This window comes from Rattus norvegicus, chromosome 3 (genome assembly GCF_036323735.1).
Source record: "Rattus norvegicus strain BN/NHsdMcwi chromosome 3, GRCr8, whole genome shotgun sequence".
Taxonomy (NCBI): Eukaryota; Metazoa; Chordata; class Mammalia; order Rodentia; family Muridae; genus Rattus; species Rattus norvegicus.
Genome location: NC_086021.1, coordinates 153,707,086 through 153,731,057, shown reverse-complemented (window position 1 = coordinate 153,731,057; position 23,972 = coordinate 153,707,086). Strand labels below are relative to the sequence as shown.

Sequence of the window (23,972 nt, the reverse complement as noted above, 5' to 3'; positions counted from 1 at the left end):
ATAAACTTCTCTTTCCTATTCCTTGTCTCTTTCCACACTGCCCAATACTACTCTGTAGGGTGAAAGCCATCGGGAGGCTCTACTTGAGGCTGGACAGGATCCCAGCGTCCCGATGGTTGGTCTGTGTTGTTCTCTCTGGGCTAGGGGTGTGCTCCCCCCACCTCACCCCTAGTCTTCATATTCCTTACATATACTACAAAACAAAGGCACTCACAGCCTCTCAAAAGACATCAAAAATATTGTCAATAAGCACGCAGGTTACAGAGGGACGCACGCTCAGAAAATGCTCAACAGATGTTTCACATGGAGAGAGCAAGAGCAGGCAGCAACTGGGACCTTCCAAAGTAGGACAAACCCCACCCCTGGGTAGAATCCTTCTGCAGTTCTAAACCATTTGAAGCTAGATGTGTAGCATCTGCCTTAAAAGAGAGCTCTTTCCATTCTAAGGAGGTAGGAGAGTGTGTCATTTGGAACTCCAGAGTAAACTTCATCCCAAACAACTAACAGGGCACACCAGCTGACAAGGGTCACAGCAGATCTTACGTTTGAAGTGGGTAGGAGGGCACTTACCAATTTGGTCTTCTGGGATCAGTGACTCGATAGGGGGGTCCAGTTCAGAGCTCTGAGACAAATAGTTCTTGACCTGGGTCATAAACTGCCGGATAGTCTGCAGCATATCGGTGCTGGACACATGGCATTCCTTGTTCTCCTTCAGGAAGCTCACGTAGTCCTGCACCAGACACCCGAAATAGGTGCATTTGTCCCGGGACAGCTCGGCGATCCTGCGGACCATGCGCTTCTCAGGGGTCATGAAGGAGCTGAACACCCCGCTCATCTTTCGCAACTGGGACTTGACCAGTTTGGGCAGCACAAAAGAACTGTTCCTCTTCTTTTTGGACTTGATGGGAGGTGCCATCGTCTCCTGGTCACTCTCCCCTTCGTAGTCCTCCAGGCTGCTGGTGGTGTCGGCCTCGTACCCATACAGGGGCATGCTCCGGTCGAACTCCAGCGAGTCCGAGGAGGAAGTGGAAAGGCTCATGTCGCTCAGCCTCTGCCTGGCTCCATGGCACGGTGGTGGCTGTGATTCAGAGTCGGGCGGCGGCGCCCTTGTGCAATCCCCGGGGGCGTCCCTAGGCGGGGCTCCACCTGCGTGCCCAGCTGTGCCCATCTCCACCTCCAGCTCCAGCTCAGGCTCCGGCGGGCTCCGGCCGGGCCGGCAGGCGGTCAAGGTCTTGGCGCTGCTTTCCGCTTCCAAAAAAGAAGCCTGCTTCTTCAGCCGGGGTGGAGGGATGGGAGTTGGTTTTGTTCCAAGCAGAGCTACGTTCCCATGTTTGCTATGGTGGACTGTTTCTGGCATGCTCGTCTGGGGTTCAGTCCTGGATAGCCCAGGGCTTGTGTGCAGACTATTAATAGCGGGTGGCGGGGGCCTGGGTGGCGGGGACCGAGGTCTCTCGGTGCCATTCGCGTTGGGAGTCCTTGTGCTCGGCCGCTTTGGGCCTGTGCTGAGGTCCTGGCTGTGCACTTTCAAGAAAAGAGGATTAATAAAACACAAGGCTCCGTTGGTCTGGCTGCACTCCAACTCTGAAGGCGTCCTGGTTTTTATAGAATGCACTCCATTTATAAGGCAGAGCTGACGCAAGGAGGCAGGGCAGATGCCGGCTGAGGAAAGAGGCCTATGGGGAGGTGGGGAGTTTGGGGGTTTGTTGTCTGCCGAGGAGCTCCAAAAATCTGAAAGTCATTATCAGGGAAGACAAGAATGTAAATATAGTGCTCTTGGGACATTCCTTCACACACACACACACACACACACACACACACACACACACACACACACACACTCTCTCTCTCTCTCTCTCTCTCTCTCTCTCTCTCTCTCTCTTTAGGGCAACAGAGTCTTAACTTGGGGTCTGCTTTTTTTCCTTTGATCCTCCACCCCTCCCCCCTCTCACTGCGCTCCCTCACTGGAAAGGGCAGAAAGACAGCTATGGGTTCATAGAGCAACTCCCCCGGGCCTCTCACCTTCAAAGCCTTTGAGAAAGGCTAGCTGAGCCAACAGATAGCTCCAGCCCAGCCCTTCACACAGGTAAGAAGGACAAAGAAAACTGGAATGGGTCCAGGATAAGCTCATATAGGGCACAGAACTACCCAGCTTGCTTTTCAAAGTCCCAGTCAGCCACCCTTTCCAATCAACTTCTCCCGGGTGCCCTCCAAGTGGCGGCTGCTAGCCAAGGAATCCATCCGGCCTCCAAGTTCCCCTTTATGAGGTAGGACCAGCAGCTGGGCTGGGGGATATTACACAATCTACTTGAGGTTTTAGGCATTCAGCATTAAAACCCAACAAAGAGGAAAACTGCATTCAAGGGTCTCATCCCTACAGGGGGTGGGATGGGGATGCAGAGAGAGAGAGAGAGAGAGAGAGAGAGGGGGGGGGGGGGAGGGAGAGAGAGAGAGAGAGAGAGAGTTATCTAGACATCATTCAAACACCATAGTCTGATTGTCAACCTATCCAAAAACCAAAGTCCTAAAACCTTAAAAGAATTCCCTTTCCATCTAAGAGGAAATTATTTTAACTAAAGTTAAACCCATACTGACTGATTTTTGCCAGAGCACCAGGATCAAGTCAAACCCAGGTGAACTGTATGTATTGGTCCATTGTCAGCCATAGTCTGGTAGAATTGTGGTGTGTGTGTGTGTGTGTGTGTGTGTGTGTGTGTGTGTGTGTGTGTGTGTCGGAGTGGAGGGGACATTGGCAGAGGCAGACTTCGAAAGTAAGTCCCAGTAGCCATGGTAAGGACCTTTGGCAGGAAGAACATGGCCCACAGCAGCATGGTAGGAGCTAATAAAGAGAGGAAGTGAGACAGCTGTCATTAAGAGGTCTCCATCCTTACCCTCCTCACGGGACCAGAGTGGCACAGGTGTCCATGTGCCACTGCAGATAAAAGCGATGCAGGTGAACGTGAGATGTACCATACTGGACCTCTCTTTCTGTTAGTCCACCTTTACCCAGAAAGAGAAGACTCTGGCAGGTCATCCATGCTTATGCTGGAGTCTTTACTTCTGGGGAGCCTTATTCGTTTGATGGGAGGAGAGTAGGGGTTAACCCAGGCACACTTAGCTCCAGTATTTGAGAGTTGGACTGACATTGGGGTAATGAATCGCAGAAAGCGTGACTCAGGCACCTCATTGTTCCAAGAGCTTCATTTTGCCAGTGTTTTTGATTGTAGCAATAGGGCCACAAGCAACCCCACTGGGATTCATTTCAAGACAGACCCATTCATGGGCACCCACTTACTTAGTCCCAGCTGGGCTAGTTCTTCAAGTTGAGACTCCGTCTTGGCTGTTGAAATGGCATAAGGCAGCTTCAAGGTGAATGGCAGAACATCCCTGTTAAAAGCAAGAGAGAGAGAACGTTTGTAATTGCATGGCTGGTGACTCTCTCTTACAATCCTTTTTCGCTCTGGAAATGTTTCATCTTAAACTGGTGAAAACATCTCAAGTTGACACCATACCACATCCAACCAGACCTTCTCCCTTTTGCCGACTCTCATCTGAATTATCCCACCGTGGGACAGACAGAGACACACGGCTGCTTGGTTGAATCAGTGCCAACGATCAAGTCTACCTGCTGGGTAGCATTAGGTGTATAGAGTTCAATATCAGAATGATCGTGCTGGTAGATCCATCACTCCTCTAATGCATGGGGTCCCATTTGGCTAGATGCCGATTTTAATGTTGAACTCTTAGTCTCTAGACAGGAATTCAATCATTAATCCCCACTACCTTACAGGCAGCAGGCTCTCAGAAAGTATCTGCTGGCCCCCTCGACTGCAGTTTCACTGCCACATTCCAACTGGAGATCACACGCGTGACCTCTGTGTGCTGGAAACGGAAGTCTCTACTGTGTCTTACAGCGGATGTACTCTAACCTTCTACACATGGGACCCTGGGGGGATCTCGGTATATTGCATGCTTAGATCCAGGAGATCTGGGTGGGGCTCCCAGGTCCTGAATGCCACTTGCCCTTGGCTCAACCTTTGAAGGAAAGTGTCAGGTGCCTCGTGTCAACAGCCATCAGAGAGGATGGCACCATGTGCTGATGTGCCACATGCAGAGGGGACCCAGAGAGCAACGAGCCTCATAGGAAAGCGCCAAGCCACCATCAGGGGCCTGCCAGGTCAGAGCATGAAGTCTTCAGGAGCAAACGCACGGACCATCCATTTCCATGAAAGGCTGAAAACCAAGCTCTTAGGACTCATAAGGTTGGCTCAGGGGTCAGCATAAGCCCCTGCCCAGGAGAATGTCATATTCAAAAACAATGGTGACCTGAACAAAAGGTATTATTTATTTATTTATTGTAGTGGTGTTGGACTTAGAAAAAAATAATTATTCACTCCTTCATGCCACAAATGTTTATTATCAGCTAGGAGACACAGACATTGCCCTGGGTCAGGAAGAAAACACGAGTCCCTGCCAGAATAGGGAACCACGCCAATGAACACTACCAGGATAAACAAGCAAGCTATGTATAGAATTTATGGGAAGGGCCACAAACCATGGGAAAACATATGTGAGGGGGAATAGAGCATTTGAAGCCAGGTGTTAGGAGGCACACTTGCAGCTCTGTATATGACAGGGAGGCTTAAGCAGGAGTTCCAGGCCAGCTGGAATTTGCCATGCAGCAAATTCCAGAACAGCCTGCCTCAAATAAATAAATAAATAAATAAATAAATAAATAAATAAATATATAAAAGGGCCAGCCAGTGAGATATCCCCGTGAATAAACGTGGTTGCTATGCCAATGTGGCCACCTGAGCTTGATCTGAGGAAGCCATGGAAAGGCGAATGGAGAGAACTGAGTCCAAGAGTTGTTCTCTGCCATCCACATGCACACTGTGGCACCGGCAACCCCCCCCCATTAAAAAATAAATTAAGCCAATAAAGAAAAAAGAGTATTTTAAAGCAATTGGGGCTTAGGCCAAGATTCCTAAACAGTTATTCAGATTATATATAATATACATGTCATATATATTTTACACATACACACACACACACACAGAGGGAGGGAGAGAGAGAGAGAGAGAGAGAGAGAGAGAGAGAGAGAGTTAGTTAGTTAGTTCAGGGGCTCAGGAAATGAGTAGTTAAAGCACTTGCCTCAGGAGTTTGGAACCTATGTCTATGTCAGATGGGTAGGTGACCCCTGTAATCCCAGTCTCATAAGGCAGAGGTAAGGAACTTCCAGCTGGCTAGTAAGAACAGACATATTGCTGAGCTCTGGCTTTGGCTGAGAGACCCTGCCTCAGTGAGTAAGGTATATGTGCCATTGAGGATGATTCATGACATGCACAAGCACATATATGAATGTGCATCCTGCTCACATACACCCACACACGTGCAAAGTGCATACATACTATACACACAGACAAATAGAAAAAGACGTATCCGGTGAGTAAATCACATAGAGAAGACAATCCCAAGGAGTGGGAACAGTAGGTGAACAGGGCCCGGGATGGGGAGGGGCTGGCACAAGGAGAACAGCAGCAAGCAGGCCACTGTGGCAGGCATGGATTTAGTGAGGGATAGAAATGGAAGCTTCTGCCTCTTATTTTGTCATCAAAAAAAAAATGCCTTGAAAGTTTCTGTTGAAGAAAATCATATACCAAATCATCCTATTGATTATGGTAAGATTAGGCAACACTGTGGAATGAACTAGATCAAATCTGGGCGGCTGGAAAATCTTGGAACCCTTAAAGCTGTTGACAGTCCATTACAAAGCTGCAGAGTCCATGAAAATAACAAAGCATGGGTTTCTGACCCGATGGTGTCATCCAAACTCTACCACACTCTCCTACGGTGTCAGGAGGCTGCTTCTCCTGAGGGTGTCCAGCCCTGGTCGACTCCTGCCTCCACGAGGCCTTTACACCTGACCTGAGATTGTGAACAGCTTCCTCAGTGCCCGGGCAGGGTCAGTGACCCTGACTCTAATCTTAAGTGGAGACGAATGAGAACTAGAATTTTTTAACACGAAAGTATATCGCAAACACATGTTTGAAAAACCTCACTTAGTCCATTCAAATCTACTTTCTTTATGCAATTTGGAGAAAAGTAACATGTAACAAAACCAACCTATGTTGATTTTAAGCTTTTACCTAGCTCAGCATGCTACCTGGAGTCTAAACATCATCTGACTGGCTTGGGCTTTCTTAATGACATAGGACAAGAAGCTATACCTGGCATTTGTTAATAGACAGTTGTAGGTCTTGACTTATTTAGACAATTAGATGTTGTACATGAGTCACATTACACTGGAGTACCCAGGATCTTAACACACACATGACACACATGCATGACACCACACACACACACACACACACACACACACACACACACACACCTTTCTTATCTCCAACTCATTTAAAAAACAAAGGAGCCCTGATGCTAAAGTTTGTACGTAACAAAATAGAGCCAATATCTTACATACAGAACATTCTCTCAAGAGTTTCAGTACATGCACAATCTAGTTTATTTTATCTTCGCTCTGTATGTTTTGTTTCTAAAGAAAGAGAGACTAATATTATCCAGCAGCTACTGCCGCGATGCGCCAAGCATTTGAACACCTGTGGGGCCTAGTGACCATGCTGGGAAGAAGCTATGTCATTCCTCATTCAATGATTATCGGGATCATTCAACACACTGACTGGGGTAGCCCTTGAGGCACTCCATAGAACCTGTGGGAGCAAAGCAGGGACTGGAACCAGGTATGTTGAAACTCAGGCACTTGTAGTTGGCAGAATAGAGTAAGGAAAGGTGAAAGAAGATTCAAATTCTGTGTGTGTGTGTGTGTTCACACTTGAGAGTGTATGTGTGCGTGTTCACACTTGAGTGTGTGTTCACACTTGAGAGTGTATGTGTGTGTGATATAACCCAGGCTGGCCTGGAATTCTCAACCTTCCTGCTTTAGCTGCTGCTGCTGCTTCTTTCTTCTTCTTCTTCTTCTTCTTCTTCTTCTTCTTCTTCTTCTTCTTCTTCTTCTTCTTCTTCTTCTTCTTCTTCTTCTTTTAAGATTTATTTATTTATTTCATGTATGTCAGTACATTGACGCTGACTTCAGACACCAGAAGAGGGCATCAGATCCCATTACAGATGGTTGTAGGCCACCATGTGGTTGCTGGGATTTGAACTCAGGACCTCTGGAAGAGCAGTCAGTGCTCTTAACCACTGAGCCATCTCTCCAGCCCCCCTGCTTTAGCTTCTTGAGTGCTGGGATTATAGGTTCATCCTATATCTGCTAGTTTTATTTTTTTTAGATTTGCTTCTTTTCTTTACACGTGTGAGTGTTTTGCCTGCATGCCATATGTATGCCTGGTGCTCTTGGAGGCCAGAAAGGTATGTTGGATCCCCCAGGACTGGAGTGACAGCTGTGAGTCAAGAATCAAATACCAGTCCTCTAGAAGACCAGCCAGTGCTCTTACCACCGCTCCACCCTAGCAATTTCTACAGCCCTCATAGCTGCTGGGTTTTGATTATGTGATGGTAAGCAAGCATCTCACTCCCACAGTTCTAATTCACAAGGCTGCCAGGAGGGCAAGGGATAATGTGCCTGTTGTGCCTGGCACAAATATACAAGACTCCAGTTGCTATTTCAATATTAAAAGTATGGTCCCAGCCCAGCAGAAGTATGAGCATCCCCTGGGGGGCTTGCTGGACATGCACAACGTGGCACAGCCCAGATGCTTTTTGATATTGCCTTTTAACAGAGTTACAATTGATTCTGGGGCACAAGTGAAATGTGAAAGGCAGTTGTTTCTCTATACTGTGTCGTCAGTGCCCCAGCATCTGATCAATGGCACTCAACTGTGCTTTCCACTGAGCTGATCCAACACTGAAAGTTGGTTGCCCACTAATTGTGGACTCTTTTGTCCATGCACACTGGGCACGTTCAGTGTGGAAACCCACCATAGTCTCTATGATAAATTCTCTATAAGCAACCAGGTAGGAAACTTCAGAAATATGTTGGTAAGACTGGGTCCTGTCAAGCACTGAGGACAAGCATGCCAGTAAGGAGCATTAGAGGGGACAATGAAAGCTGAAGGAAGGTGACTTTCAGGCCACTTTACTTACAGATGTTGACGCTGGGATCTTCTGTAAGCACCTCAAGTGTGTACTGTCCTTAGTAATTTGCCAGCGGCCTTCATCATGACTTTTAATCACCAGCCTGCCTGGCTACTCTAGCAGGTACTCTGGCCTGCTTCTGAGTGTAGAGGACAGAGATGAGATCTTCTCTCCGTGGCTGCCAAGTATTTGTGGGTGTAAGGCTCTTTCCCCAACAATAGTCCAATTACCAGAAGGCAAAGTTGGAAGGAGAGTTGACAGCCAACTTCACCTCTGACTGACATGTCAGCACCAACATCCTCTCTAACCTGGGTGGCTTTAGACCAGATGGGGTGTGGTCTCCTGGGGTGAGGGTGGCTGAGGGAAGAGGTGGGTGCTACTGGGGTTACGTCTTTGGCCAACGCGTTTCTTTTAAACCTTTTAGAGATGGGAATTAGAATCGTCATATCATCGGGGTGCTATTGGCTTTAGTTTTGCAGCGCTTATGGAAGCTAGAGAATTTAACTGTCTGAGATAGTACCTCACACTTGTTTCTTAAGAGTTTTGTTTGTTTGTTTTTATATAATTTTAATATCATTCTGCATGGTCAGTATATAATTACATTAAAAAAAATCATACTCTGTTCTAAACTTTGCCCCCGAAGCTTCATATTTGTCCAAAGCAGCTCCACTTTGTGGTTTGCGTGATACCCAACACTGCAACTGCAACACACTTCGCCCTGCGTTTGGGTTATTGTATTTGTGCATTAAATACAGATTGAGCCGAAATTTAAAATGCCAAAGAGAGAGAAGTGATGTAGTTGTTTGTATTCAGCTAGGCAATGTCTTCGTTCTCTCTGAAAAAGGTGTGCTATGAGTGGTCGTACCTTAGATGTTCAGAAGTGAACACAAAGACTCCAGGGACTGTACCCCAGGGACTGTGAGCCTACCCTGGAGCATCCCTTTGGGAGAGCTCACCAAGAAAGCACTGCCCATCCTGGGAGCTGCCTTCATTTTTTTTTCCCTGCTGTGAGCAGGGCTAACGGTCTCCCTCTGGAGATGCCTCCTCTTCCTTAAGCCATTCACTTGGGCAGCTTCAGCCCGAGAGCATAGCTGTTATGCCAGGCAGAGAAAATCAACAGGGTGATGGGTGCCAACCAATCTCATCTTTAAATTAAAATAAACTGGGCCAAAATTAACTGCACCTCCAGTCTCAGTGGGACAGCTCTGAGTTAGGGGCTCTGAAGTGGTATTTCCCTGTAGTCACTGCAGTGAGCTAACAGGAAAGCGAAGGAAGACAGGCTGGGCTCTGCCTGGGTTAAAACAGGCAAGAACCAGGATGAAGAACCTGGCTCAACCATTAAGAAAACACTTAACTGCTTTTGCAGAGGACCTGGATTCTATTCCCAGCACCCGTGTGGTGGCTCACAACCATCTATAACTGTAGATCTGACGCTCTCCTCTGACCTCTGTGGGCACCGGGTGTGAGTGTAGTGCAAAGACAAGCATTTTAGGCAAACATCATATGCATAAGATAAAATAAAAATTGGAAAGGAAGGAAGGGAGGGAGGAAGGAAGGAAAGAAGGAAGGAAAGAAAAGAGGGAGGAAGGGAAGCAGGCAAGGCCAACTTCTGCAGGCAGCAGGAGTTTCTTTGTTTAATCATTGCGAGAACATAGGCTTCATCTGGCTGTTTTTTGTTTTGTTCTTCAGCATTACTAGGAATCAAAGCCAGTGCCTCATGCTTTGTAAACAAATGCTTTACCTCTCAGCTACAGCCTCAGGCACAAGTAGGCTGACTTTAAAAAGCTGTTATTTTTTATAAAGAAAAGAATTAAGAATAGAAACTTACAACTCCCATCCTTTCAGCCCTGGAGAGGGTGTGAACACCCAGGTGGCCTGAAGAACTGTGCAGGATTTATGGGTTGGTTTAAAGAATCCGTATTTGACAGTGGGCTCTGTCCCCCTGGAGTTTTCAAAAACACTATCGGGGACCTTGACAAGTTACAGGTTTATGTACTGGTTCCCCCCACCCCCACCATGTTCTTATGGATGTATGTGTTTATACAGGTGAGTATACCTGTATGTGGGTATGTGTAGGTATGCTTCCTGGTGAATGGGTCTAGCCATCAGGAGCCAATGATGGGACCAGGTCGAAGAAAGAACCATATTAATGAGAATTTGCATCTGGAGGGCCAGGCAACTGTCTCCATCTTCAGCTCGATACTGGAATGGGGTGAACATCTTACACGGCAAATCCTTCCCTGATATCTCACAGGTGACCGGCCTTCTCCAGACAAATGTCCAGATCTTATCACACAACGAGCAGGTCCTTCAAGTCCTGAGATGTTCAAATCCTTACCTGCTGATGCAGTAGAAAGCAATGAGCCGGAATAAATCTGCAAAGCTGATTCCCGAGCCTTCCAGGGAAAAGGCTGGAACACAAAAGAGAGAGATTCCAGAAGGTGGCCGAAGCTTCCTGAGTGTGTCGGGAAGGAAGGGCATCTAACACAGCATATGCAGGCCTGTCTCCACCCTCTCAGACTACTGTGCAGCTTATCCAAACCAGCTGTGAGGGGGTTGTCTGACAGCCAGACCCAGCTTTAAACAGCCAGGAGGCCGAGGGCGGTCTCCCTGACTCATTCTCGGCACACGCTCCATGCATGGTAAATACTCCCTTGCACAACCACCTTTCTGTTTTTGTTTTGGAGTTCGGAGCACAGAGTTGGGCAGGGGCAAGGGCTTATCTGGCTGCGTTGAGAGGCCACTGACACTCAGCAGTAGTGGGTCAAAGGTCACCCCTGACCCAACCTTTCTTCTTAGATCATGGACCTTCAGTGCCAGACTCCCTTTGACAAGTCAGGAACCCTTTCTCGAAGGCACAAGGCGGAGGGGCGTGAACCTGGAGGTCAGTTTAAGAGCTCTAGAAATCAGTTCTGGGATACAACCTACATAAACATTTGTCCGGTCCTCCCGCCTGGCCGCATCACACAAGCTTCCAAATAAAAGAAGCTTTCTGACAAGATGCCGTTGCCACATGTATGGCTCCCAAGCGGTGGGGGCAGGGGTGGCTTGGTTTCTCATCCTCATGCCTTGGCCCATCACTTCCAACTCATCTATGAAATAGACAAGAACGGTTCCTTGCCAGCCAGAAGGATGAGAGTAGAATAAATTTGTTTTTAATGACGTATCTTACGTGAAAGAACTATACATGAACGTATGGTGGTGTTCATTATATCATCCGGAAATAATGCTAAAATATCCGTTATTGTAGTAAGCCCTTCTCCAACCCCAATTTGTATAGAAGGCAGGCTTCTGGGCGGATATCACTATCTTGGGACTCAAGCCTGCAGTAAGTCATTATGGATAAGATAATTGTTTTTTTTTTTTTTTCCGGAGCTGGGGACTGAACCCAGGGCCTTGCGCTTGCTAGGCAAGCACTCTACCACTGAGCTAAATCCCCAACCAAGATATTTGTTTTGTATAAACTAACTCTTTCAAACACTTGGAAGGATTAGAGGGAGATGACTGAAGTCTTAGAATCTGATGGTGTGTGTGGGGGGATCCAAAACTTCTGGTTTTAGGGAACTCAATAAACAGGGGTAGGGGTGGGGCACGAGGTTCCCTGACAGTGAGTGTGCTTCAGAAGAAAGGAAGTGGTTTCCTTGTTATGGGGAACTTTGGAAATTGCAAGGGATTTAAAAGTCAGGAGAACTTGTTGTTGGGTTGGGCCAGCAACCTTATAAAGCCAACCCAGAATAACAGCATCAATATAACGTTAATTTATTATATATCAACTTATTATACACTTGCTGTCTTTAAAATGGCGGTGGGTCTAAAACGTGATGTCAGATTATCTCCCACTGTACTGAATTGTTCCCCAGGTTCAGCCTGCCCCTTGGTCCTGTTTCCCAGCCACCCTTGACTGTGCGAGTTCCGGGTTTACACTTGAACCAGAAGCAGATCATGTATGCAGGCAGAAACGTCACTTCCATGGATTCTATGTAAGATTCTTAGCTTAAGGAGATTGGATTCGAGGGTTAGGGAATCTCATGCCTGCCCGTCAATTAGCCTCAGTACCTTCAAATGCAGGAACCAAGTCAAGCTCCATTCTCCAGGCTCCCCAACTCTCCTGGCCTTCACCCCTCAGCTCGCTAACCTAGAATTTTCAGATCTCCCCACTCTGTTGTGCAGATCCATTTCCTGACCGTTTCTTGGAGACTGGCAGTACCTCAGAACTGTGTGTTCCCTCTTTTATTTAAAACTTGGCCTCCTGACACTCCACATTTTCAATGACCAGAAAGTAGACAACAGAGAGGAAACCAAACAGTGTGCAGCACCAACTCCCTGCAAATCTTCAGCTAGTCATCTGCCCTTGGGGCTGGATTCATTCTGATTAACTGCCTTTCATAGAAGACTGAACAGTGCCTACCTGGAGGGAACGCGTGTGCTCGAGGCTCATTTAGTCATGAGGATGTGTACATACATGTTTTGGCATTAGGCCTTGTCGGAGGGCTCTGTTGCTGCAGGTGCAGGTGGTTTAGTCATCAGTAAACCCAGGCACCAAACCTACGTTGTACCCAACAGGGGACAGGGTAAGAAAGACAGCCTACACTTAGCCCCTATCACGGGCCAAGCCTCAGGGTGCACACAGTGTGCACTGGTTGTTTAACTGGCCTATGAATGGCTCAGAGGTTAACATTGCCTTACTGTAGGGATGGGAAAGTCAAGGCTGAATGCCAGGATTAGACACATCTGCAGCAAAGTCCAGGCTCCTTCCCGTCGGCCCTGCCCTCGCTCTCTGGCACTTACTGTACGTGCTTTCCTTTATAGTAAACTCTTTGAGAGGTGCTCCAAATTCACAGGGCAGGCGAAGGGAGAGGACTTTCTTCTGCATTTTGGAGGATTTACGAACCAAAAAGATCTAGGAGGAGGAAAAAAAAAAGCACATTAAGGAGATTGAAAGCTGGGTACATAATTTTTCTTATATATGATACCCCATGAATAAAACACCCTTCCCAGCAGGACTGTACAGTTCAGTGCAGGGCACTCTACAGAGAAAGCTCAGAGCTTACTGAGGACTCTTCACTTTCAGAAGGGGTTTAGGGGCTGGAGGGATGGCTCAGTGGTCAAGCACATGAGCTGGTCTTCCAGAAGGCCTGGGTTCAATTCCCAGTGCCCATGTGGCAGCTCAAAACTGCCTGTAAGTCCAGTTTCAGAGGAGCGGACACCTTCACACAAACATATATGTAGGCAAAACTTCAATGCACATGAAATGAAAATAACATACTCAAAAGGGGCTTAGAAGAACCCTGCTTTCTCTCTGACCTAACCTTATCCATCCCTTGTCTGCAAAGGCACTGGCATTCTGGTGATTGTTTCACTGTGGTAGGCACACTGCCTTAGCCTCTGTCTCAAATAGGTGTCTTGGTGAGTGAAACAAATTCTACTGAAGTTCACATGGTCAAACTGTAGATGGTAAACTATGAGTTCACTAGCTAATTTGACTCATGGCAAATTTAAGAGAGGAACTTGAATGTGTTGAGAGTGAAAAAGAAGTTATTTTATAGTTTTGAATATGAACTTCTAGATTCTTTCGAAAACTGAGTTAGCACGTCAAGTCAGACCATGGCAAAAACCTTCAGAAGGAAAAAAAATTGTTGCTGCGTTTAGGACGTGGGTGGGTGGGGTTCTCTGACTGTCACCCCAGCCAACACTGAGGTGTCTCACTCTGGTCCCAACACTGTCCTCACCTCCACGTTTTAGACCAAAACAATTTCCAGTAATGACATCAAGACCGCTGGACCTGTCAGTGCAGAAGTGGGCCTGCCATGTCCTGACGTGTAGGTTGAGTCCTCCCAGCTCCACAAATGAAATGAAGTGTGCAGCATGGCGGACTTGGCTGAGTCCCAGTCCCTGTCTATAGAGAATGGCCGTTCTTTAAAGATCCTACCCTGTCTTGTTCTTTGATGATCTTTCTTCTGGATTCTAACCTTACACTCTCAGCTTCTCTATCTTGCTGCAGCATTCCACAGGCGCCAGTTTCTATATCTGAGCACTTAGGCTCTGGGACAGATTCAAGCCGAGGCAGATGCTCCCCACAAATACCATCCCAAGTGAATGTGTTTGGGGTAAGGGACCCAATCCCTGAGAGGCAGCTGTTGGCACAGCTCACTTTTACTGACTGAGCTCCAGGACAGCCAAGGCTACACAGAGAAACCCTGTCTCAATAAACAAACAAACAAACAAACAAACAAACAAACAAACAAACAGGGGACCAATTAGGGATCAGGGGATGAGGAGTACACCCTCCAGGCTTCGCTTCCTAAAGCACTGCAGTCACAAAGTCGGGCTTGCAGAACACATCCAGCCTGACCCTGTTTCTGTGAGTAAATCTGTATTGAAGCAGAGCTGCATATTTCCCTCACATATCATCTGTAGCTGCGTTTGCCTGCCTGACTGAGAAGGTATGACAGATACTGTATGACTAGAAAAGCCAACTATCTCTACACTGGCTCTGTACAACGCTGTCCACAGACCTGCCTCTTGCTTAATTAAAGTTGCTATATCGTCCTTAGTACATTCATGCCACCAGGACTAGGCTTCCAGCTGCCTGCTTTTCCTTCATCCCCCTTCTGTGGATCTGTGGATCATCTGGTCCACATGGCACCTGACTTCAGCCTGCCCCATCTTGTCAGGAAGACTCTGTCAAGAGCTCAGGTAGGTGGATAGAGACTATTCTGCTAGCTTGTTCTTCATACAAGCCCCAGCAGGAAAGGCTATGCCCCACCCTAGGAGGGGAACAAGGTAGGGTGGGGACTACTGCCTGGTAATGACCTGCTTCAGAACTTTTGGCAGAAATGCACAAGCACATAATTCAACTGGTAGAAAGTAGGGGTTCTTGGGAAGAAGCTTCTGACCACACAGACCAAACCTACGGACAACAGCCCAGTATGTTGCTTAAGGAATTCTCTCCAAAGATGATCATCATTGCCCCTCATAGCCCTGAGTGTTGTAACGGAATTCTTAGTCCTGTCTCTGTTTTCAGGAAGAAAGAAAGAAGACAGGCAGACTCACTTGTAGGGACAGAGAGTGACAGAGGTAGGCCCTAGCAGCTGCATGCCTCTAAAGCCGAGTTCTGTATCCCGCTGCTATGACATTCCTCAGCCAGCTATTGACAGAACTTTCTCCCTCCTGTCCACGCATGGCTTAGTTACCTTGTATCTATTGTACACGTTAAGCCTGATTATGTCTGCGATTTACTCTATTTGTCTTCTGTTTGGAAGTGGGCATGGCTCACCCAAAGTGATATTCTACAGGGGTGGAAAGAGGCTCGAATCCTGAGCCATCCACTGTGGCAGCCTCCTGTGGGTCCCCGAGTACTGATAATGTGGTTCCTGAAACTCCAGGACTGAGTTGCTAATTTCATTCACTGTACTGTGTGAGAACTTAAGTAGCTACAACGGGGGTGAGACCTTCCACGGTGAACAACACAGGATATGCCAGTCAGCAAATAATGTTCTGTTGCTGTTTGCTTTTAAGACATTTTTATGGAGCTGTGAAGTGGTATTATTTATTTATTTAGACCCAAAGTTGATATCAGGCATCTTTGTCAATTACTCTATGCTATATTTACTGAGATGGCTCAACCGAATCCAGAGCTCACAGATGGGCTGGTGGATCCAAACTCTAGTTCTCATACGTTGTATGACCAGTGCCTTTTCTTATCTACTGAGCTATTCCCCAGTGCCATGTGTGTGTGTGTGTGTGTGTGTGTGTGTGTGTAGTATATATATATGTATGTATATATATATATATATATATATATATATATATATACATATATATAAAACACACAGTTTTTCTATATTCCCCAGGCTGGTCTTGAACCTAGATACTTCTCCCTCAGCCTCCCAAGTGCCAGGATTACAGATGTGGGCTGCTGTGTCTAGCTAGGTGAGAAGCCTGACTAAGAGGAAGCAGTGGTACCGGATAGGTAACAGTTGCTGAATCAGAATCAGATTTTGACTCACGTGGAAAGTTACTGAAAAGGTGAGGAAAATACTGGTAGCCCGAGAAGACGAGTCTCTGGTCACAGACCTTTCGAAGGTTGTATGATCCCCAGATGAATGGCTGGGCCCCATAGGGTCTCTTGACTCAGGATAAAAGAAGAGCATCAGGGGCAACTAGGATCCAGATCCAGGCTCAGAGGGTCAGGCCTAGGCCTCTGGCCAGGGGCTCCTCCTTCCTTTACTGCTCTGGCACCCTGCGGAACCATACAGTCCCAACACTGAGAAGATGGAGACAGGAAAACAGGCCCGGAAAGGTATCTACTCCTGAAACCGCCTTATGGAGCCCAGACTTTTCCTGCATTGTATTTGACACCTACACGGGAAGCCACATGACCCAGAAACTGGAAAGAACTTTTCGGCAATATCTCTAAGCGTTTCTCTGTCGGGTAGCAGCATGCCTGCCTCAACTTGAGTCTTGGCTCTTACCCCTGGAGGCTGGGCCTGCAGGACCTCTGCTGCCTCCTCCTCACTCAGACTGAGCTGCAGCCATATGGGATGGGTATGCAGGAGCCTGTCCAGAATGCTGAGCCTGTTGGAGAGGCTGTCATAGCCAGAGTCTCGGGGACATGTCTTCCCGTCCTTGTCTTCAGGATAGCCACCATCCTTGTGTCTCACCATGCTAGAACAAAGAAAAGAACAGGGCTCAATGACTGATGCTGTCTCCTGGAACGTACGGGTCAGATCTGTTCCAGCATATGTACACCCGGGGTCACCGCCCTTCAGTCTAAAGGTATGGAGGACAGACATGTGTTTTACTTCACTCTACCCGTATTTTCAAAAGGTATTAAGTGCTATAAACACTGTTTGGCTTAGGTTTGTTTGTCTTTGGGTTAAAGTATTTGTTACTTGGAGGGCAGACTTTCAAACTGCTAAATTTCAGGTGTACTGAAGCCCGAGGTCTTAAGCTTAAAAGCACCTGTCACAAACACAAGTTCTGTGGCCCCTTTACAGGCAAAACGCCTTTGAGGATATTCGTTCTGTGTCTAAATGGTTGTTTTTCATTTCTTCTTACAAGCCTAAACATTCTTTATCTCCAACATAATAAAAATATCATAATTCAATGGTGCTGCGATATTCATAAAATCACAATGACATTATTCATAAAAGTCAACAAATATATATCCTAAAAGCGTTTTATAGTTGGGTGTGGTGAGGCGGCACCTGCCTCTAATCTCAGCAGTCAGGCAGTAGAGCTAAGGCAGATCTCTGTGAACTCAAGGTCAGTCGGGGTACACAGTGAGGCCCTGCTTCAGCAACAAACAAGTAACCAAAATCCCGCAAATAAACAACTAAAACAAACATAAAAAACAGAGACGCAACACAAAATGTGACTACTGCTGAAAGGGCAGGCATGCTGTTATTACTGAGCTACGGAGTGGAATGCTACCACACGATGCACCTGGGGAACATCAAGAGCCAGGTGTAAGTCCACCAGCTGTTGTGGTGGCGGGGCAATGGGGCACCGAGCTAAGCTCACAGTATCATCTATTACACAAGCTCAAAATGGGAAAAGTCTTAGGGAGAGAAAGTAGGTTGATGGTTGGCTAAGAAAAAAGGAGAGGGAGATGAGCAGTGACTACAAACAGGTTCCAGGTGTCTCTGGGAGTTGTACAAAACGTGGTATGTGGTAATGGCAAGGACTGCACAATGTCATGAATCCACTAAAAGCCCTGGAACGGCTCATGTCCTCCAAATGGGGAGGTTTTATGGTCTGTGAATCATATTGACAAACGAGCCTCTTCGATGCGAACACTTAATTGGAGGTGAGGAGTGAGCAAACCGAGGAGGCCTGAGGATGTATGGAGCTGCTGGACTCTGCGAGCATGTGATCACTTCCTTCTTGAAGCACTATACTGTGTACTATGATGCTGTTTTTTGTTTTTTGTTTTTTTTTTTGGTTCTTTTTTTTTTTTTTCGGAGCTGGGATCGAACCCAGGGCCTTGTGCTTCCTAGGCAAGCGCTCTACCGCTGAGCTAAATCCCCAACCCCACGATGCTGGTTTTAAACAGGGTGCTTGTTTAGGAACACATATGTCTGACCGGTGTAATGGAGGTAGAAGGATCAAGAAATCTAAGGTAGCCAGGTGTAGAGCACAGGCCTTTAACCCCAGAAGTTTGCATGGCTATGAGTTGGAGGCCAGCTTGATTTACATAGTGAGTTCAGGCCAGCCAAGGCTACAGGTGAGATCCTGTTTCAAAAACAAAACAAACAGAGCCCAAGAAAAGGATCAGAGGTCAGATCTTGATCAAGGGCATGTCTGTGCTCAGAAGAAGAGTCCTGAAATTCTAGTCCAAGGTTGTTTGGCTCTGGGAACTCTCTTCCTCTCCTAGCACTGATACCTTTCCTGGCTCTGAGGGAACACGTTCCTAGTACAGTCCTAGTACAGGCAGCAGGAACGTCAAACTTGGTCCTCTGGCCAAAGACGCATGCTCGGTGTGTGATATATTCAGTCATCAAACACAAACCCAGGGCGAGTACTGGGTAAAGTCTCATGACTGGGAAGGATGAAGAGTGGACGGTTATAGTAAGGACATGAGGTTATTTATGCGGGCAATGCCAGTCCTCGGGAACGGCCACCCATGTTGACCACCTCTGTAGCTGTGGTGGAGACAGAATGAGAGCACCGGAAAAATCAGGGACCATCCTATCCCTGGACTCAGTGTCTTAGTTTTATACAGATCTAAACAGTCTCATGTTTCATTTTTCTTCTAGATGCATAACTAAAGTACCATCTACACAAGAGGCTGAGGCAGAAGGATCACTTGAACCCGGAGATCAAGCCAATGAGATGCCAGCTGTCCTTTCTGCAAAAAACACTGCAGTCACTCTGGGTGTTCTACAGTGACTATTCATGGAGGTAAAAGAACAAACTCTTCCAAGGGAAGCTGGTGCTATAATCCCTATTTTACAGGTCAATTAATTGACAACTACTGCCTCTCCACCCTGGTCATCTACAAGGACCATCAGAGAAACTTCAAGAGAGTCAATAGTGACATTTGCTCCCCAGGTCAAGTCAGTGACACACTTTGAGGCAGGATGTGGGTATGAGAATACAGGAGATTCCCAACCGGAGCCATGTTTAAAGACTCTATACCTTGCCAATTTTTTGGGTGTGGGGATCCTCTGGAGACTGGCAAAGCCATGGACTCCTGGTTTTGACCCCCGCAATTCTGATTCTGTAGGTCCTGGTAGACCAGAGCTGCTGCAGTTCTCCCAGGCTCTGGGGAATACGAATTTTTTGCATCTGAGGGCTTCACAGTATGTGTCATTTAGCGGGAGAACGAATCAGGAAATGTGCACTTTCGGTTCTGATCAGTTAGCTGTTTGGTTTTGTTAAGGGGCTGGATGAGGGGAGTATTAACACGCTACTAAAGGAATGCTTGAAGAGTCATGGAGATATGGGGGTATAACACTTGCCTAATATGTTCAAACCAAATCAACCAAACCAAACCAAACCAAGCCAAGCCAAACCAAGCCAAACCAAGCCAAACTAACCCAAAAACCATAGCCCAACAGTTCCTACCATCACCACTTTCCCATATTTTATCAAGTTCAAATCTGACAGCATCTGACACAAAGGTGTTCCTCCCGCATGTGTCAAGCAAGTAAGAAGGTACTTCCTTAAAAGGTCATATCCCACGGATCCTCCCCCCACCCCCCGTTTGAAGTTTTCTCTGTTTTGTTTTGTTTTTTTTTAATGCTCTTTGCTCTGATGATTGGCTTCGGCCTAAGCAGCCAGGGCCCAGACAGGAAGATGGTGAGTAAGATTCATGGAGCCTCATAAAGAAGAAACCATAAATTAGACCTTGCAATTAGTCTTTGGTATTGACTTGATCCAGCCAGTCACGTGAGGTTTATAGTGTATTATTACAGGACAAAGTGACTTTTATCAGGGATAATCTTCAGAAAAGAGCTGACGGATGAAATACAGACCATCAGGGCTATGTTCTCACCCTCTCCAGAGTTCTCTTTCCAGGATAGGAGCCTACACCCTGGTTGCTAGGAACATTGGCTCCCAGCAGGGTAGAGCCTCCTCAGTCTCCTGGAAATGCCTGAGAAGTTCTTTCTAGCCCAGCGGTTCTCAACCTTCCAAAGGCTACAATCGTTTAGTTCCTCATGTTGTGGTGACGCCCAACCATAAAATTATTTCATTGCTACTTCATAAATGTAGTTTTTCTACTGTTATGAATCATAATGTGATATCTGATGTGCAAGATATCTGATATGTGACTCCCAAGGGAGTCGTGAACCCATCTGAGAGTAAGAAAAACCAGCGGCTTCGGAGACAGACAGGTGTCTGTATGTAAATGAATGCTGACAAAGGCTGCAAGGATCAGGAAGGTAGTAAGGCGTCCCATGATACAATCCAGGCACTTAAAATAATGACATGGTCACAATGGGGTGGCCCAAGAGCCAGCCTCAAGGGTGGAAGCCTGATGCTCCTCTCCTAGCTGGTCCAGACGTGTGAGACTTTGACCTTTCTGAGAGTTGTGGTTTCAGTTGTAAATGGTACCTCCAACTCTAGGTGGTGACTCTGCCTTAGGGCTCCACCTGCCCGAGAGCAAGCAAGGATTGTGAATGTACTCTAAGTCCAGTAGATAAAAGACCTCGAGGGAAAGGGGAGGAGCTCAGCAGAACAGACGGGGTTTAAATGCAAGAGGGACCAAAAAGAATAACAGAAGATGAGATAGTGTATATTTTCTCTCAATACACACATATGATATGAAAGCAAAAGGGACTATTTGAGGGGAGGAGGGGGTCAGCAAGAGAGTGGGAAGCAGGACAGGGGAGAGGACAGAGGGAAGAAAATAAATACCTGCTGGAAAACTCCTAGCCTCCATCTGTTACCATGGAAACAACAGTCAAGCATCAGGGCTCTGAGTTAGACAGCTGAGGATTCCAACAGAGCTCTCAAGCACCTGTTGCCCCTAGGTCACACCTGACTTAAGGCTCTTCGGACTGTGGGATGAGGGGCCTTGTCACTTTCTTCATTTCTGGGAACTGGGCATTAATAGTTGATGGAGGGTCAATGAGAAAAAGAACTCTCAGCAAAACAGCCAAGATGACGGTGGACTTACTTTCATTAGAATCAGCAGGATTAGGCTCATCTCTGAGAAACTGTGGCTGTACAGCAGATTCAAGGAGAGACGCTCTTTCACTTTCTGATCAGAACCTGGAAGTCACAAGAGTCCACAGTGCAGCACCAGTCCCTAGAGTCCACGATATATCCAGATGCCTTCTTGAACATTCCAGCACACTGCTCCCTCTCCCGTGTTCCGTCCAAACACATCTGAAGTGTTTATTTTGACTTTATAGTTTAGGCTTTTTGTTAGCCAATGAAATGTGAGGCAGTAAAGTAAAACTATATAAAAACTTGAAGTTAGGGTGTGTAACCTAGGATGGGTATAGTCTTGGGTTTGATTCCTGGCTCTGCCCAAAATAGAGATATTAATTAACTAATTAAGTTAATTAAAACTGATGTGAGGTTGTTTCAGTCAGAAAAAATTTAGCAGAGAAAATTCAGCCATAATTTTCCAGATATAAGAATCCTAGTTTAGGTGTTAATAATAATGACAACAACAACAACAACAACAACAACAAAAGCGGGTTGGAGGGAGGGACAAAAAGCCAGGTTCTTACTGTCAATCAAGAACAACCCATATCCACCTGGCTATTGGGTCTCAGCACATGTGCAGTGCTCTGGATGGTCCAGTCTTCAGCCTCGGAGTGTACAGGGACTGTCAAATCAAAGTTATAGAACTCCATTGTTAAAGACTAAATTCCTGCCCCAGGGCCTCAACAGGTAGCCTGAAATCAAAATGGAGTCACTGCTGCTCAAAGCCAATCAAGTTGTTATCTTTCCTTCAGTGAATCTTAGAATCAGACAAGCAACCCCCAGAAAGAATAAACAGAGAGGTAACAGCCAATTCCCCAAAGAAGGTTTCAGTAGACTTAATTAACCACATTGCCTCTGCCCTAATCAAGTAAAAAGGTTACCTAAAGTAGCCCATGTTAACCAGGTATATGTTTTCTCTCTCTTCCTACTCCACCACCACCACCACCACCACCACCACCACCACCACCACCACCACCACCACCACCACCATCATCATCTTTTTTTTTTTCTGAGACGATGTCTTTCTATGTATTCCTGACTGTCCTATGATTTGCTATTCAGACCAGGCTGGCCTCAAATTATTAGAGATCTGCCTGCCTCTGTCTCCCTAGTGCTGGGACTAAAATTGTATGCCATCATCACACCCAGCCCCTCCTCCTCCTCCTCCTCCTCCTCCTCCTCCTCCTCCTCCTCCTCCTCCTCCTCCTCTTCTTCTTCTTCTCCTCCTCCTCCTCCTCCTCCTCCTCCTCCTCCTTCTCCTCCTCCTCCTCCTTCTTTTTAAATATTTATTTATTATATATAAGTACACTGTCGCTGTCTTCAGACACACCAGAAGGGGGCATCGAATCCCATTACAGATGGTTTTGAGCCACCATGTGGTTGCTGGGAATTGAACTCAGGACCTTTGGAAGAGCAGTCAGTGCTCTTAACCAAAGAGCCATCTCTCCAGATCCCTTTTCTCCTTCTTTAAAAATCAGGTTTTACTATGTAGTTAGGCTGGCTCCAGTTTGTAATTCCTCATGCCCCCATTTCCTGCACTGTCTGGGTCAGGCAGCCTCCTGAGGCCTTCCTATATTTCTCGATTACTCTCTTCCTCTTCCCACCTTATAAGGAAAGTTATTTGGAAACACCCAAACCAATTTTTAAAAATCCTTCTTGTTTCTGGCTATAAAACAACCTCCTGTCTCTTCGGCTCAAGGCTACTCTCATTCTGAAAATAAAGTCAATTAATATCTTTAAACTAAATTTCTAATTTTGTCTTCCCTTTGTTAAAATAAAACACAGTAAGCTTATAAAAACAAACAAAACAAAAAGATCCCTAGACCTTCTCTTTGTGTGTAAGAAACATCTATATTGAGTTGAACAACTAGGACTTTTTAAATTGGGTATCTTTTTTTTCCCATTTAAGATAGTATGTGTTGGGGTTGGGGATTTAGATCAGTGGTAGAGCGCTTGCCTAGCAAGCGCAAGGCCCTGGGTTCGGTCCCCAGCTCTGAAAAAAAGAAAAAAAAAAGATAGTATGTGTCATGTGGCCCATATATATACAGCCACCAAAACTAGATAAGATGGATGAAGCTAAAAAGTGCATGCTGAAAGGGACTGGATATAGATCTCTCCTGAGAGACACAACCAGAACATGTCAAATACAGAGGTCAATGCTAGCAACAAACCACTGAACTGAGAATGGAACCCCCTTTGGGGGAATTAGAGGAAGGATTGAAAGAGCTGAAGGGGCTTGCAACCCCATAAGAACAACAATGCCCACCAACCAGAGCTTCCAGGGACTAAACCACTACCGAAAGCTTATACATGGACTGACCCAGGGCTCCAACTGCCTTTGTAGAAAAGGATAGCCTTGTTGGAGCACCAGTGGAAGGGGAAGCCCTTGGTCTTGCCAAGGTTGGATCCCCAGTGCAGGGGAATGTGTATGTGTGTGTGGAGGAGGAAAGGGTAGGTGGATGGAGGTGGATGGGGGAACACCCTTATGGGGAAGGGGGAAAGTATAGGGGGCTTATGGACAGGAAATGGGGAAAGGGAATAACATTTGAAATGTAGAAAAAGAAATATATCTAATAAAAAAATAGTAAGGATTTTTAAGGATAAAAGGTTTGTAGTATGTTTGTCTTTAAATTAAACACTGTAGGGCTCAGCTAGAAAAAGCAGTGCCCACACAGGCCTTTGAACCTGAGTTCTGTTCT

General features: G+C 46.5%; 1 protein-coding gene across 13 annotated transcripts in view; it reads right to left on the bottom strand.

The window, feature by feature from the left end:
- The window catches only part of Rin2 (Ras and Rab interactor 2), a 216,751-nt gene that overhangs the window by 25,840 nt on the left and 166,939 nt on the right, over window positions 1-23,972 (bottom strand). For 12 of the 13 annotated variants that reach the window (XM_063283806.1, XM_006235142.5, XM_017591763.3 and 9 more), the window contains 5 exons: window positions 16,584-16,776; window positions 12,898-13,009; window positions 10,448-10,520; window positions 3,293-3,384; window positions 571-1,728 (listed from right to left, as the gene is read on the bottom strand). In XM_063283806.1, the coding sequence (XP_063139876.1) occupies window positions 571-1,728; window positions 3,293-3,384; window positions 10,448-10,520; window positions 12,898-13,009; window positions 16,584-16,776 (1,628 nt within the window). Of the gene's footprint in view, window positions 1-570; window positions 1,729-3,292; window positions 3,385-10,447; window positions 10,521-12,897; window positions 13,010-16,583; window positions 16,777-21,235; window positions 21,331-23,972 lie in introns of all 13 variants that reach the window. The other variant, XM_017591766.3, reaches the window with a different exon arrangement.